Consider the following 15622-nt stretch of genomic DNA (forward strand, 5'->3'; position numbering starts at 1 on the left):
ATATATATGCACACATAATACACATATGTTATCTCAACATAGTTTTAAGTTAAAATCTATAACATACAGATTTCAGTAAACTGAAATGTTTTTACAATCAAAATACATTTCCAGGAGAATACTTTCTGTATAGCAGATTTCTAATCACAGGCATTGAAAAGAATTTGTGGAAAATCTACTGGTTAATAAAAAAAAGAAAAACAAGTTTTTTGTTTGTTTATTTTTTGTTTTTAATTTTGTTTTATTGCTTAAAATATTACAAAGAGTAGTACATAGGTCTCCTTTTTATTTATTTATTTATTATTTTATTATTATTTTTTAAAAATATATTTTATTGATTTTTTTTTTTTTTTACAGAGAGGAAGGCAGAGAGAGATAGAGAGTTAGAAACATCGATGAGAGAGAAACATCGATCAGCTGCCTCCTGCGCATCTCCTACTGGGGATGTGCCCGCAACCCAGGTACATGCCCTTGACCGGAATCAAACCCAGGACCCCTCAGTCCACAGGCCGACGCTCTATCCACTGAGCCAAACCGGTTTCGGCATAGGTCTCCTTTTTATTTTCCCCCTTGACCTTCCCCCGGCCTCCCCTACCCCCCAGTGTCTTGTGTCCATTGGTTATGCTTATATGCATGCATACAAGTCCTTTAGTTGATCTCTTACCTCCCCCCCACAACCCTTCCCGGCCTTCCTGCTGTAGTTTGGCAGTCTGTTCGATGCTGCTCTGCCTCTGTATCTATTTTTGTTCATCAGTTTATAATGGTCTTTATTATCCATAAATGAGTGAGATCATGTGGTATTTTTCTTTTATTGACTGGTTTTAAAAGCCATGTCACTCTCCTGCTTCACACAATTCATTTCCAAATGAGTATAAGATAAGAGAGACCTGAAGACCCACAGTGCAACCAAAGTCTGGGGTGTCATTTAGACTCTATGCCTTGTAAATGTTCCCCATGCCTTGGGGGAGGTTTTGATGTGCTCATGGCTCATTGCACAGGGGGGTGTGATTTGCTTGGTGGAGTAGACCAGTAACACTACCTGTGGCATGACCAGGGAGACCCAGGCACTGGGGACTTCTTGAAGAGAGTCTCACAGGGTTCGGCCATCTGGCACCTAAGCAGTTCTTTCTTCCCAATTTCTTGAAGAGGCCTAGTCCTCCTGGTTCAAATGCAGGTGGAGTTGGTATCAGGTTCTGCACTGGCCTGGCATCCCACACTCCATGAAAAATAGTTTAGAATAGAAATGACATGGATAGAAATGTAGCCTTGAGACAGTTGGAATGGGCTGTCAGGATGATCCTGTGTAATCAGAGACCATCTAGTCTGATTCATATAATCTGAGTTCCATAGTCATTTGAACGGCAACTTGCATGATCTGTAGGAAAATTAGATTGGCCCTTAGGCTACGTGTGGTCTATTTTCTTTCAACTTTCAACTGACATTATCTACTAAGAGAGATTCATGCCATAAAACTAACTAGATTCATGTTTGGCCCATCCAAACCCTATTCTCGTCACCCCTTTCTGCATTAACAAATCACTCCAAAACTCATAAAACAGCCACTATTTATGTTTTGGATCCATATTCTTTATGTCTGGAATTCAGGCAGGACACAGAGGGGATGGCTTGTCTCTGCTCCCTGGTGTCTTGGGCCTCAGCTGGGAAGTGAATGGCTCAGGGTAACACAAACACCTTGGGAGTAGGGATCATCTGGAAGCTTCTCTTCCAACGTGTCTGGCACTTGGGCTGGGGCCATACAACAGCTGGGCCCCATTAGGACTGCTGACCTAATGGCCAGTAGGAGGCCACGCCATGTAGTGTGGGCTTCCTCACAGCATGGCAGCCCCAGGGTAGAGATACTACTTACATGGCGGCTCACAGCTACGAAAACAAGTGTCCCAAAGAACAAGGAGGAACATTAATTGCCTTTTTGCCTTTAACCTCTGAAGTTCTGTATTGCCACTTCCTTCTTTATTTGTCCAAACAGTCCTATCCAGATTCAAAGGGAGAGGACATAGACCAGAGCTCTGGGTTGGAGGGGTGTCAAGATATCTTTAGCCCTGTTGTAAAACCACTAACTGTAAGAGAAGAGTGTCCACTCAGCCCACTTCCCTGGATTCCGTTTCTTAGGCCTATTTCAAAGGTTTTGCAGCTCCCACTTAAATTTCTAAGCCTTTATAAAGGGCTTTTCCCTTCTCAAGCCTCTTTAATCTTATTTGGTACCATTGACCTATTGGGAAGTCTGATGAAGTCTAGGAACCTTTCTAGTGTTCAATGTATAAAATAAAGTACGTACATAGGATTAAAGAGGAAATAAATTCTATTGAAATGTTTCTATCAAATACTAAAAATCAAATCTTTGGTAAAGTAATACATATTTTATTAATACAATAAATTTTTTGCGTAAATAGCATGTTGTGATATCTGCTACAATTAGAATATGATATGAGAATATCTGGGATTTCCACTCGTGACAAAGTCATAGGTCCTGTTAGTACTGCTGTGATCTGTGACCTGCATTCATTAATGAAGAGAACGTTAAATTTTACATAAAGGTTAAAATTAAAGATGTGATCTTTTTCCTCATTTAAGTTTGAGGAGAGAGATCTATAAAACCTCAAGTTAAGAGTGTAGAGCTTTGATTTGATAGGATCATAGAAATACAACTTCAAAGACCTTGGCCCATGAGAGAACTTTGCATTTCTTGTATACTCGGGATGACATGATTCTTAAATGCATCTCCAGTTAAATTTTGGACACTGGTTTCATCTACCTGGAAAGTCACAATATGCAGTAATTATGCCAATAGTCCTTTTAAATCCTCAAATGCTTTCAACTGATCTATTTAATACAGTTTTTCTATTATTTGTCATGTTATTGATAATAAATGAATCAATGATACCAAAATGATTGAATGACAAGTCTGCCTGGATATACACTCTGTTCTTTATAACTTCTTTCAAAATATATTAATTTTTCTCTTTCTGTGTATCATTATGGACCTATGGTTTTCAGATTTTTATGTTTGTTCCTTCAAACAAAGCCACTTTTGATGCTCAAACTGCCTCAGCATTTGTTGGTGGCAACATATTTTAGGCTGGTTTCTATGTCTTTTTGGCATCACCCATTGATCTTTGAAAATGTCTTTGCTTTCTGGTACATGAAGATCTTCCAGGCTCACCTTGTTTATTTCTACGAAACACATGGAACCAGACTTTTCCCCAATGATTCCTCGTTCCTTTTAGTGGGAAAGAAATTGTATGAGTAATAGCAATTTGGATCCTGCCCTGCCTTATAAAACGATGTTTCTAGACCTTTTTCATGAACAAAACAAAATAAAAACTTTATTTTATTTTTTCTTGTTAAGGCACAAGTTCACATACATATTTTTACCTCCCAATTAAAATTGATTCTATAGCTGTGCATCCTTTATTAATCTTCATACCTAACAAATTATACATAATTACTTATTCACTTTACTGACAACACAATGATAGCTCTAAAATTGTTCAAGATTAATACAAACTACAGAATACTGTTCAAATTTTTCTCTGCAGTTCTTTTTTTTAAACTGCATTTCCTGAGGATTTCAATCCAATTAATTTCTCCCAGAATCACTGATTTGCCCTCCCTCTGAATAGCTTGGTAAGCACAGATGTAGTACAGAATTTGGCTCCATTTGTTAGCTTGTTTAGGGTGTTAGCATATTAATGGGAAACAGTTCTCAAAAGGAAGAACTTTCAGCTACTAGGAAAGAGTCCACTCCTTTTTTGATGAAGGAAGAACTCAAATAACTGTCTCTAAATTTTTGTACAGTGGTTTCATATTACCACCATCTGATTCATATGTATGATTTCTGAACAAGTAAACCAATTCTCTCTCCAATTATTTAATATCTAATAGTAGAATTAGCATATTTTCAAATATTTAATTTTTTAAACTGTTACCTATGTTAAATGATGTTCTGATTTTTAAGGTTTTAAAAATTTATCTTGTTCACTTTTCTGAGCTATGTATTAGTATACCAAAGTTTGCATTATAAAATCCACATTTTAATAATATTACCTTGTCCCAGTATCAAAGTCTTTCCTTTTCCTACAGGGAAATTAAGGAGGATTCCATATAATTAGCCAAAAATAATTATATATAGATACTAATACAGGCTCTTGAAGCTTTACCTAAAATCCTCTTTTGGCTTACAGTTAAAATCTGATTTTGCTTTATACAATACTAGAGGCCCGGTGCACAACATTTGTCCACTGGGGGTGGGGGCAGTCACTCAGCCCAGCCTGCATCCTTTTGCAGTACAGGAGCCCTCGAGGGATGTCCGACTGATGGACATCCTTAGTGTAGCCGTGGAGGCGGGCCGCTGCACTCGCCATCCGTGAGCCCTGCTTCTGGCTGAGCAGCACTCCCCTTGTGGGAGTGCACTGACCACCAGGGGCAGCTCCTGCATTGAGCATCTGCCCCCTAGTAATTAGTGCACATCATAGCAACCGGTCCTTCCCCCATTTGGTTGATTTGCATGTTACCCTTTTATTATATAGGATTAGTAGTATCATTGTTTTACTTATAGATAAACTAAATGTAGAACCCATATACCTTTGGGTAAATATAAACATCAATGATACAGAAATTCAAACTTCCCAAGCCCAATTAAGAATATTATAATAAATAGTATAATAAATAAAAATATAACCAATGAATGTATAACTTAATAAAATCCAATCAAATGTTAAAAATCAATATTAAGAAAATGAGTTTGATTGTATACTTTACAGCTATTTACAGAACAAGTGGAAACTTTTTATATAAAAACAGTATTTTATATAAAGGCTATTTGGGAGCAAAAGGAAAGCTTTCCTATTCAAATAGGTTTGAAAAATGTTAGGTACAAACAAAATTGGCACCTACTGCAGTATGTTTTTAATATAGAAATGAAGGCTTACAGATTCACATTATTAAGGTTATGACCAACCCTCCTCTTCCCATCACCATCCTACTTATTTTCTTAGAGCATTTTAGGAACTGGTATACCTGAGAAATGACAGTCCAAATTCAAACAAGGAGAATTTTGATATTTAGAATGTTTTCTTTTGAGCACTCAAATGGACTATGAAAATTAAATCTACACTATGAAACCAATCAGTTTAGCAATGCATTATTATTATGATGTCTATTTCTCTCCTCATTATTGCCCCTTTGTTAACTATCAAGACACCCAAGAGGAAAAATAAAATCAGATGATTGAGAGGGATATTTGCACAGAACGAGTTGATTTTTAATTATGATGGTCATTTTCTAGGGTTTGGATAGTCTTGGCAGTACATCAAGTAGTGCTTATGTTTTAAATTATTGTTTTTCCTTGAGAAATCTGCCTTTATGATTCAAAACAAAAGTCTCTCCAGATAGAACAGTATGCACTCATTTCAACCTGTAGTTTTTCAGCCCTTCATAAATCTTCCCATATTATAAATCATTTGGGAGATAATGGCTTCATATACACCAGCAAGGCAAAGTGGCATAACTGAATAATTAACATCCTTGTTCAACTTAAAAAGGAAAACATTACTTTCGGTTTCAGTTATTCCTCTTACAAATTATATTATCTGATTGAATGAATCAAATAATCATTCAACTCCTCTCTCTCATATATGTTCTTAGCTACAAAAAAGTTCTAGAAGTGACTCAAGATATAGTTTTACCCTTGTCAGTCTTCCACTGCCAACCCTTTCACATCTCTCCCACTCATTTAGCTTCCAGCATATGCAACCTGTTGTTTTTGGTTTAAATCACAGACAGACCTATGAAAGTTGGGTAATAGAATGGAAAGAAGATGAACTGAGCAAATAAATAGACCACATTTAAATTTGCCTCTAAGTAAAATACATGTCAGAGTATTTGGGGCTATAAGTAACATAATAATATTACTTTTTCAAATTTTATTTTGCAATTACAGTTTATAGCCAATACTATTTTGTATTAGTTTCAGGTGGATAGCATAGTGGTTAGATAATCATAAACGTGATAAAGTGTTCCTCCCAATATTTCAAGTACTCACCTGGCACCATACATAATTATTACAGTATCACTATGTTCCCTGTGCTGTACTATAAATCCCAGTGACTATTTTGTAAGTACCAATTTGTACTTTCTTAATCCCTTAACCTTTTTCAACCTTCCTCACAACCCCCTATTCATCTGGCATCCATCAGTTTGTTCTCTGTATCTATAAGTCTGTTTCCATTTTGTTTGTTCATTTATTTTGTTCTTTAGATTCCACATATAAGTGAGATCATATGGTATTTGTCTTACTTTGGCTGGTTTATTTAAGATACTATTACTTAATGGCTTAACTATTAGGGAATTTATTACCTCACACAACAAAAGGTCCAGAAGCAGGCTGGTTGACCATTGATTAAATCAGATATTTATTGATGTCATGGGAGGCCCAGATGCTTTCCATCTTTTTGCTCCCTTATGATTTCAATATGACTGTGCACCCTGAATGAATATTGTCTCCCTGTGAAATAAGGTTCACATGTGGCACAGGGCAAGTCCCTGTCTTGTGAGCCTTTGTAAGAGTGAAGCCCCCTCACCAAGTAGACTTTCCTTTATGTCCTATTAGATATAGCCCAGATATAACACCACACAGCAATGCCCACTTGAACCACTAACATGGCCACAGAACTTCTGCGACTGGCTGAGAAGAATTAATACTTACCCCAGGTCTGGGGAGGGGAACCTGAAGCACAATAGAACCTAAATAGAAAATTCTATTGGCAAAGAGAAAAAGGAAGAAGAGAAAGAAAGGGCAACCAGAGTTTAGGGTAAGTTGAAACACCTTGGCACATAAGAAACTTCTTTATTTGTGCTTGCCCCCTTACCTAGATGGTGAAGGTAGGGAGTATGCCTCATGTCATTTTATATCCCCAGTATTTTGTATCCCACAGAGAATGTATGTGGGAATATGCACAGACTCTAATAATTAGTAAGGCACATATTTAAAGGTGTTTTCCCACTTTCCTACCTAAGCCATCTTATGACAGTTGGATCTGTGCTCAAGAGAGTTTCATAGTCTCCCTGAGGCTGCAGACAGACACTATAGAAAAGATCAGATCAGACTGGTGCCCCAAGAGACAGTTGAGGTGAACAAAACCTGCTTTGTATTTTAGACACTTCTCTCAAGGGTAGGTGGGATTACAGGGTGGGGCAAAAAGAGGTTTGTAAGTAGGAGAAACACAGACTTTATTCTTATACTATTAGTTATTAACTGCTGTATTATTTGTCCATAGGAACAACTCTAAACCTACTTTTGCCCCACCCTGAATGGCTCTGACTGCCTTGAAAGCAAAGAGAAATAGTCCCCATTTCCATTTATTAAAGGAGACAATGCCTATTAAAGGGGGTCACTTAATTAACAAATGAATCACACTCTGGAATCTTCTTCCACTGGAGATTGATAAGAACACAATAAAAAATGTTAAATAGAAATATACACAATCATCACCCTTTGCAAGAGGAGAAATTCCTCAGAAGTCTGTGTTAATAGAGGGATTGTTATTTTCAGTTTTCTGGTCTCTTCCATCCTGCATGCCTTGGGTAATCTGAGACAAAGCTCAAGTGAATGTAGCCAGCTGCCCAGAATGAATGCAGTCAAGTGAGAAGTCGCAGAGCTATGAGTTGGGGCAACATTAGGGGTTAATCTGGATGAAGCTTCAGCTCCTAAATTCCATCATGGGCATGGAATGTACTCCAGGGGGTGCTCACAGCCAGGCAGATGATGTCATAGTTTCAGAAATCACAAGGGTTGAGTGACTCAGGACATATTATTAATCCCCACCCCTGGCAATCCGCTGGCCCCAGAAGCTGTATTTATTGGATCTAATCAAATGAAAATATAACGGGACATGGGATCTAAGAATGAGGAGTTAGGAACTAGAGGGGGAAAAAAATAAACCAGCTTTGAGGCTTTAGGCAGAAAAGGGGAGAATTATGGAGAATATTAATATACATTTTTGGAAAAAATCTCCATAAATGAAGGAAAAACATAGAAGGAACCTAATATGCATTCCAAGGAAGAGGATAATTTTGGAAATATGTGAGTTTTCTCAAAATATGCTTTTGTTGGGAGACTTCCATGTCTAAAAAGATTACTCATTGTAAGAATGAACAACTTTACTTTGGAGGGATTCTGTTGGGTTTAGGTGTTAGACAATAAACACAACACACACCCACACACCTCCCATTCTTTAGGTTTTTTTGTGTTGTTGTTTTTTCAGATTCCTTTGCATCTCACAAGCCCATGCCTTACTATGTCTTTCAAAACATTAACTGACCAACATTTTTAAAGTACATTAAATTCCTTCTATTTGTTCTTTAAATAATAAATGAAATTGCAAGTAGCCCTCCCTTAAGTTTACCAGGTAAAAAACTGTCTTTTCCATTTCACTTCCACTAACCCCTTCCCCTTTATGCAGCAAAGACCTTTACTTCCACAAACTTTGAGGCAATTATAAATGGCAAATTGATTATCTAGCACCAGGAACTTTCTAGATTATCTGGTCAGCATTTCTGCTTTTTCAAGCACATTTGTATGTTTCCAATGCCCTATTTTTCACAACAGAGTGGTGAGGATCTCGTGGAGGGGAGGGTGTGGGGCCTGGCTGGAGGTGGGCAAAGGGAGGGAAAAAGGGGGACATCTGTAATAGTGTCAACAATAAAATTTTTAAATTTAATAAAAGAGACAAAATGCCCTATTTTTCCAGTAGAGAAAAGTGACTGTGCAAACCTACTCAATCACCTTTCAGTGCATTTACTAGGGCCCTTCGGAACTCAAGAGTGCCACCCTTTTGTTATGCTGGTAATTGGGTGTAGTGACATCCATTTTCTTTGTTCCCTGTCTCCACCAGGCATATCTTGTCCATCTCAACATCATTTTAACGGTTTTCATCAATGTCATCTTTAGACTCACTATTTTAAAAGATGATGGAGGCTTATAGAGTATAAATCAGAGAAAATCTTTAATGCGGAAAACTAGACTTCCATTTGTGTATTGGTGGTGGGCTTGTCTTGAAAGTTATTTATTATTAATCTTACAAAAATAATTTGTCAAGAAATTGGTGACTTCTTAAGTGAAACAGGAATAGTTGGGCTTTCATTCCTGCTAGGACTTCTCAGGTGCCTTGATTATTACAATTCTCATCACTTCACAGGAATATTTCAGTTCTGTTCGCAAAGATTTTTAATTTGGCTGAAGTTTACCTATTTATTTTGTTGTTGTTGCTTGTGCTTTTGGTCTCTTATCTACAAAACCACTGCTAAATCCAGGTCACAAAGATTTACCCGATATTTTAAGAGTTTTCTACATTTTTTAAAGCTATATGAGCATAGTTTTTATTAAAAACTTACATTTAGAAGCTTAATCCATCTCAAGATTTTGTATATGATGTCAGATAGGTGTCTAATATCATTATTTCACATGTGGCTAACCAGTTGCCTCAGCACCATTTGTTTATTTAAAGAATGATTCTCTCTGCAAGGTCTTGTCTTGGCACCCTTGTTATAAGTTAATTGACCATGAACATGAGGGTTTATTTCTGGACTCTCAGTTCTATTCCAGTGTTCCATATGTCTATCCTTATGCCAGTACTCTGTCTTGATTACTATAGCTTCACAGTTAAGTTTTGAAATTGGGCAGTGTGAGCCCCCCAACTTTGTTCTTATTTTTTAAAGACCGTTTGGGATATTTTGGGCCCTTTACATTTTCATACTAATTTTAGGACCAGCTCGTCAATTTGTGCCAAAAAGCCAGCTAGGATTTTGATGAAAATTGTCAATAGATATTCCAGAAGACCCTTCTGGCAGGCAAAAGAAAGATTCATCTGTGGCTTACAGGGAGAGGTAGCCTTCAGCATAGACCAAACGTACATTCTGAAGAGGAAGGGATAGGGCACAGGACTTAAGTGCATTTGGCACAGTGAGCTGACCTTTAAGGGGATTGGTTGGGGCAAGTATCAAAACAGTGAATATGTGCAAGGAGAATAGAGATTGGCAGGTAGAGTCATTGGATATGGCCAAGATTGGAATCATAAAACATGGTCGGCAGGGGGCAGGTCACAAGTCGTGATCAGTAAGGGGAAGTCACAAGGCATGAGCCAATGCCTCAGTTTCCCTTCAAGCCTGCAAAATAAATTGATATAATAAGTTTTGTGATTAAAGGGACAATGCAGGGAATGCAGGTCCTTATGTAAATAGTCAGAATTCAAATTGCAGAACTGTTTAGTCATTCAAGCAGGGCCAGAGATCAAATTGCAGGAAGGTCTAGATATTTGCTCACAAAATTATATTAGAATCTTCAGGACTGAACTTTGGGTCTATTTGGGGAGTAGCACTATCATAATACTAAGTCTCCCACTCCATGAATATGGGATGTCTTTTTATATATTTAGGTTGTCTTTAATTTTTAAACGATTTATAATTATTTGAGTATAGGTTTTTCACTTCTTTTGTCAAGTTTAAAGTTATTCCTATAAAAGAGCACTTTTTGAGATGAGAATATTTAGCTTTTCTAAGCATTTGTGACTTGCACAAGCATGACAGAGGGGTTGACTTATATAATAATAACCTGTCAACAGTACTCCTTCATAGAAAGACAGAATTATATTGAAATTATAATCCTGGGTCTTCCATTTACTAGCTTCAGAAATTTGGGTAAATGAATTCCTCTATGCCATTTTTATTATCTGAAAATAAGCTTGTTTGTTCGTTTTTAAAGTTAGTAAGCCCAAGAAATCTTTGTAACAAATGTAGTAATACATGTAGGGTTCAAAAAACTATAATTGGCACATGGTAAGAAGTTAATAAAAATGAGTTATTGCTATTGTTACAATGTTTTCTTTCTTATATTTTTTCTTCCCCAAAACCACTGCTAGGGAGTCACAACTGCATTAAGGATTGTCCCACTACCTTCTGGTATGTTGAGGCAGAAGAAAGGCTGAGAACAACTATTCCATCTCTTAGACACTGCAGTTTTCTTATTGTTGAAGAGCTTGTCTAGGAAGCCACCAATGTCTGCTCTGCTTCATGCGATTCTGGGGTTCATTTTGTTGGTGTTTTACAGCTGGCCAGCTGGCTGGAAACTCCTCCGTCGAGATGTACCGTCAAGTGCTCCTGTCTGGTTGTCGCTGTGTGGAGTTGGACTGCTGGAAAGGACGGACTGCAGAGGAGGAACCAGTCATCACCCATGGGTTCACCATGACAACTGAAATATCCTTCAAGGTAGAGGGAATGATTATTGCTAAGAGAGGCAACTGCTGCGGGGGTGTGGGGGGCGGTGTGGAGGGAGCCGCCTAAAGTAGAAAGTCCTAGTGGTTACAGTTAAGTCCATAGGCCTTTAATCATCTCTGCCATTTCAGAGGTTACAGTTTAGCAGTTTATTCATGGGTAGTGGGCACCACGTGAATTGACTCTTACTAACCAAATCTAAGCTGTTTTATGAAAAGAAATGCCAGTGTATTTAGCGCTCTTATTCTTTTATTCTTGCATTTAAACATTGTGAAATGTAACATAAAAATACATACAACTTATTTGTGCATATTAATGAATGGGTATAAAGTTTATGCCATGTAATCTAAATCAATAAATAGAAACTGATTGGTATCCCAGAAACACCTTATGTACCCATTTCCATCAGAATGACCTCCTTACCCCAGAGAAGACCACCAGACCACCTTCCTGACCCCTACAGTGATCACCCTTTGCTTTTCTTTAGAGCTGTTCTAGTTTATGTACAGCTCTAAACAACATAGTGTCACCACCTCTTAAACTTGATGTAAGTGGACTCATACTCTAGTGTGCATTATTCTGTTTCTTGCTTCTTTCACTCTGCATCATTGGGAGATTTCATCAATATTACTGCATGTATCTCTAGCTTTTTGCTTTCTAGATGATGATGATGATATTAATGCCTACTACTAATTATCATACACTATTTTATTCTGAAATGCCAGAATGGAATATTGACTATTACATGCCAGTTTGTAGCACATTGGTACCTAGGGAGTCAAAGATCCTAAGAACACACCTGTAAGTTAAAATTGGGTTTATTGGCTTATGCAACAAGGGAGCACACACGTCATGGGGAACTGTGGTGTCTCAGTACAAATGTTAAAGAAGACCTACAGGATTTGGGCATGCAGTAGGTGATTTGAGGGGGCGGGGCTCAAAGAAGCAGGGTTTTTCTGTGGATTTCTGTTAGGAAGCAGAGACAATTGTATGATTAGGTATCTTATCTTACCTAGAAGGCAGGAGTAAAGCTGTAATTTATAAGAAGCATCAGCCATTCTTATTAGCTTGGAATAGCCATTTCCCTTCTTTCCATTTATGGCTCCATCCTACCCATCCTACAGCAGAAAGAGTCCCACATTCATGCATTTAGACACTGAAGTTCCTCCTCCTGCAAAGAACCATTCTCAAGGAGCTTAGGGCCACTTGGGTGGGAATATCTGGGGTCCTGGGTACCTAGAAAGTGACCTAGGAAGGGGATATGTGACTTTACACGTTTTCTTGGCTGTATCAGGTTTCTCACATCTTTGGAAGGGAATTAGCAGAGAAGGGCCAGAGGACAACCCCTATAGGACAGGTCCCATCGTGTGAGCCCCATTGCCGGGGTTGCCTGGTTCTGAGGGCAGAACTGACTCTAGGTCATTAACTCTTGCCCTAAGCAACCAAAAAACAGAACCCAGGTATTTGGGGAACTAAGGTAGAGTGGCAACAGGGCCATTGAAAATGGGGAGGGTGGAGCATTGAGAGGCTAGAATATTGGATGAGTTAGATGTTTATGTCACCAAGATTAGACACAAAGCTTTGGATGAAGAAGAAAAGGACAGTGAGCCACTTGCCAAAGTCCTTGTTGAATGAGGTGGAGCTCAGTAGATAGCAGATGTGAGGACATGGTAAAAACTGGCTTGGCTGCTTCATGAGAACTGGGTTTTTGTTTCATTTTAAAATAAGATTGGGAAGTTATGTTTCAGAAGTAGCATTAGGAGCAACAAATTCCCAGTCTCCAGCTTTTAGGCCCCGGGCACTTGCAATGTGATAAACAGCTACCACTTCAGAGAGCAGCAAAAAAGATAAAAGATTTTAAAGAACAGACAGGCTTCAGTTGGGGTAAATGGTGTCCTGATCAAAGGTACTAAGTTTGACAGCAATAAAAAATGTGTTCAGAAGTAATATCACTAGCGCCTTAAAATGTGTTAAATATGTTGTGTCTAGGAAATCTAAGTTTTCATGATTTCTTAAACTGAAGCTGCAGTACAATAATTAGAGAAAAAAATGCACCCTTCACTAAATTTTACAACAAAGCTTAATATGGGGTTATCTTAATTCTGATCAAAATCTTCAAAAGTTGTATCTGCTCCTAAAATTGACCACTCTTAAGATATTTTTGTTTTATTTAATGGAAAATCAAACGTTTTTTGTTTCATTTTCATAGTCTCCCACCCTCCCAGTTCCTGCCAATGTCTTTTGTCAGACATCTGAGATACCAACCCCAATCTGGTTGGACCCCCTTTTTTTCTTAATCCTCACCCCAGGAGTGAGGATATATTTTCCCCCATTGATTTTTTTTAAGAGAGTGGAAGGGAGTAGGGAAGGGGAGAGAGAGAGAAATATCGACGTGAGAGAGACACATTAATTGGTTGCCTCCTGCTCGAACTCCGACCAGGCCCAGGGATTGACCTGCAACCAAGGTACGTGCCCATGATTGGGAATTGAACCCGTGCCCCTTCAGTTATGGCCCAATTTCTAACCACTGAGAAAAACTATCCAGGGCTGGTTGAACTCTTTAAGAAAAAGTAGAGGACAAATGACCCTGATGTGGGGTGAGCAATTTGGGCTCATCTGTCTGTTGATGGATGGAGATGATCCTGATGGAACCGTTATTGAGCTAAGGGACTAATGGCCTTGTGCACTGACCCCTTTCCAGGACGGCCCACCCACCCCCTTGCCCCTGCTCATGTGAATTCATTTATTTTTTATTATTAAGGAAATACCTTTTCTTAAAAATTTATACTCCTCAAGGTTCTTTGAATTCCTTCTAAGGCATATTTGTTTTATGTGGAGCATTGACTTTTTGGCCTCGGCCATCAAGTCGGCTTAGAGTGACTCTCCCTGTGCACTCGACCGTACAAGTGGTTCTTCAATCTTATCTGTGATCTCAGAGCCACGGGCTGATTGAATGTCTATTTCCCAGCTCCAGAGGCACAACTTCTCAACCACATCCACACGCTTGTTGACAGATTCAGAGACTAAAGGCTAAATCTAGCCCAGAACACGTTCTCTCCCTGCTGGAGCTGGGAGAATCGGGTGGCCAAAGAGAACAGCAAACCCATATCCCCTGATGGTTGGTTTGCCCAGCCATGCTTCTTGCTGATATGATTTTGCAGGATAGATCATTCTTGCAAAGATATGGGTAGTGGTGGTGGACAAGGGTAAGTGTGGGGTGTAGAAATGCCTGTTTTGTGGACAAATCTACAGAGCAGGAATTCTCTACAACAGGACTGGCACTAGGGTGAGGCACCTCCAATGCAAAATTTAATGTCATGTAAATGCAGAGCTGACACCTGAGGATGAGTCTCTTTAAATTTCCCTTCTGGACACCTCACTTGCCTCTCCCTGGTCCCAGCCCTGCTCTGCATGATTACCAGCATGGGGTCTGCTTTCCAGAAACCACTGTGTGCAGTGACTTTGTAAGAAAGGGTAAGAAGAGAAATGAGGGACAAGGCCCTATGTGATCGATCTTACCCCCCCCCCGCCCCTTATCATTGTCCCTCTCACTCACTCAGCCACAACTTCACTGGCCTCCTTCCTGTTCCTTGATCATGGTCAGCAGGTCCCACCTCACAGCCTATGCACTGGCTGTTCCCGCTGCCTGGAATGCTTTTCCCCCAGGTGTCTGCACAGTTCACCTCTTACCTCCTTGAAGCCTTTCTCAAATGCCACCTTTTCAGTGAGGCTACTGGAAGCACTCTATTTAATACTGTAACAGCCTTCATGCCCACTCCCACAAGCCTGATACACTCCCCACCTCCTCTTTATTTTTTCTACTTATCAACTGGCATTTATCACCTTCTACCACTCTGCTTAGTTTACTTAATTATTATGTTCCTTATTGATTGAGGTATTACATATGTGTCCTTATCCCCTCATTGCCCCCCCACCCCCGCTCATGCCCTCACCCCCCTGATGTCTGTGTCCATTGGTTAGGCTTATATGCATGCATACAAGTCCTTTGGTTGATCTCTCCCCCTTACCCCCACCCTCCCCTACCTTCCCTCTGAGGTTTGAGCATCTGATCGATGCTTCTCTGTCTCTGGATCTGTTTTTGTTCATCAGTTTATGTCGTTCATTATATTCCACAAATGAGTGAGTGAATACTATGCTGCTTCCTTTTTACAGCAGTTTAGTATTCCATTGTGTAGATATACCACAGTTTTTTAATCCACTCATCTGCTGATGGGCACTTAGGCTGTTTCCAAATCTTAGCTATTGTAAATTGTGCTGCTATGAATATAGGGGTGCATATATCCTTTCTGATTGGTGTTCCTAGTTGAGATATATT

General features: G+C 39.0%; 1 protein-coding gene across 1 annotated transcript in view; it reads left to right on the forward strand.

The window, feature by feature from the left end:
- The window catches only part of LOC102432706 (1-phosphatidylinositol 4,5-bisphosphate phosphodiesterase beta-1), a gene marked incomplete at both ends in the record, with an annotated part of 116878 nt that overhangs the window by 44083 nt on the left and 57173 nt on the right, over positions 1–15622 (forward strand). The window contains one exon of the mRNA XM_006106791.1: positions 11123–11280. Coding sequence (XP_006106853.2) covers positions 11123–11280 — 158 coding nt within the window. The remainder of the gene's footprint in view (positions 1–11122; positions 11281–15622) is intronic.

This window comes from Myotis lucifugus, unplaced genomic scaffold (assembly GCF_000147115.1).
Source record: "Myotis lucifugus unplaced genomic scaffold, Myoluc2.0 scaffold_912, whole genome shotgun sequence".
Classification (NCBI taxonomy): Eukaryota; Metazoa; Chordata; class Mammalia; order Chiroptera; family Vespertilionidae; genus Myotis; species Myotis lucifugus.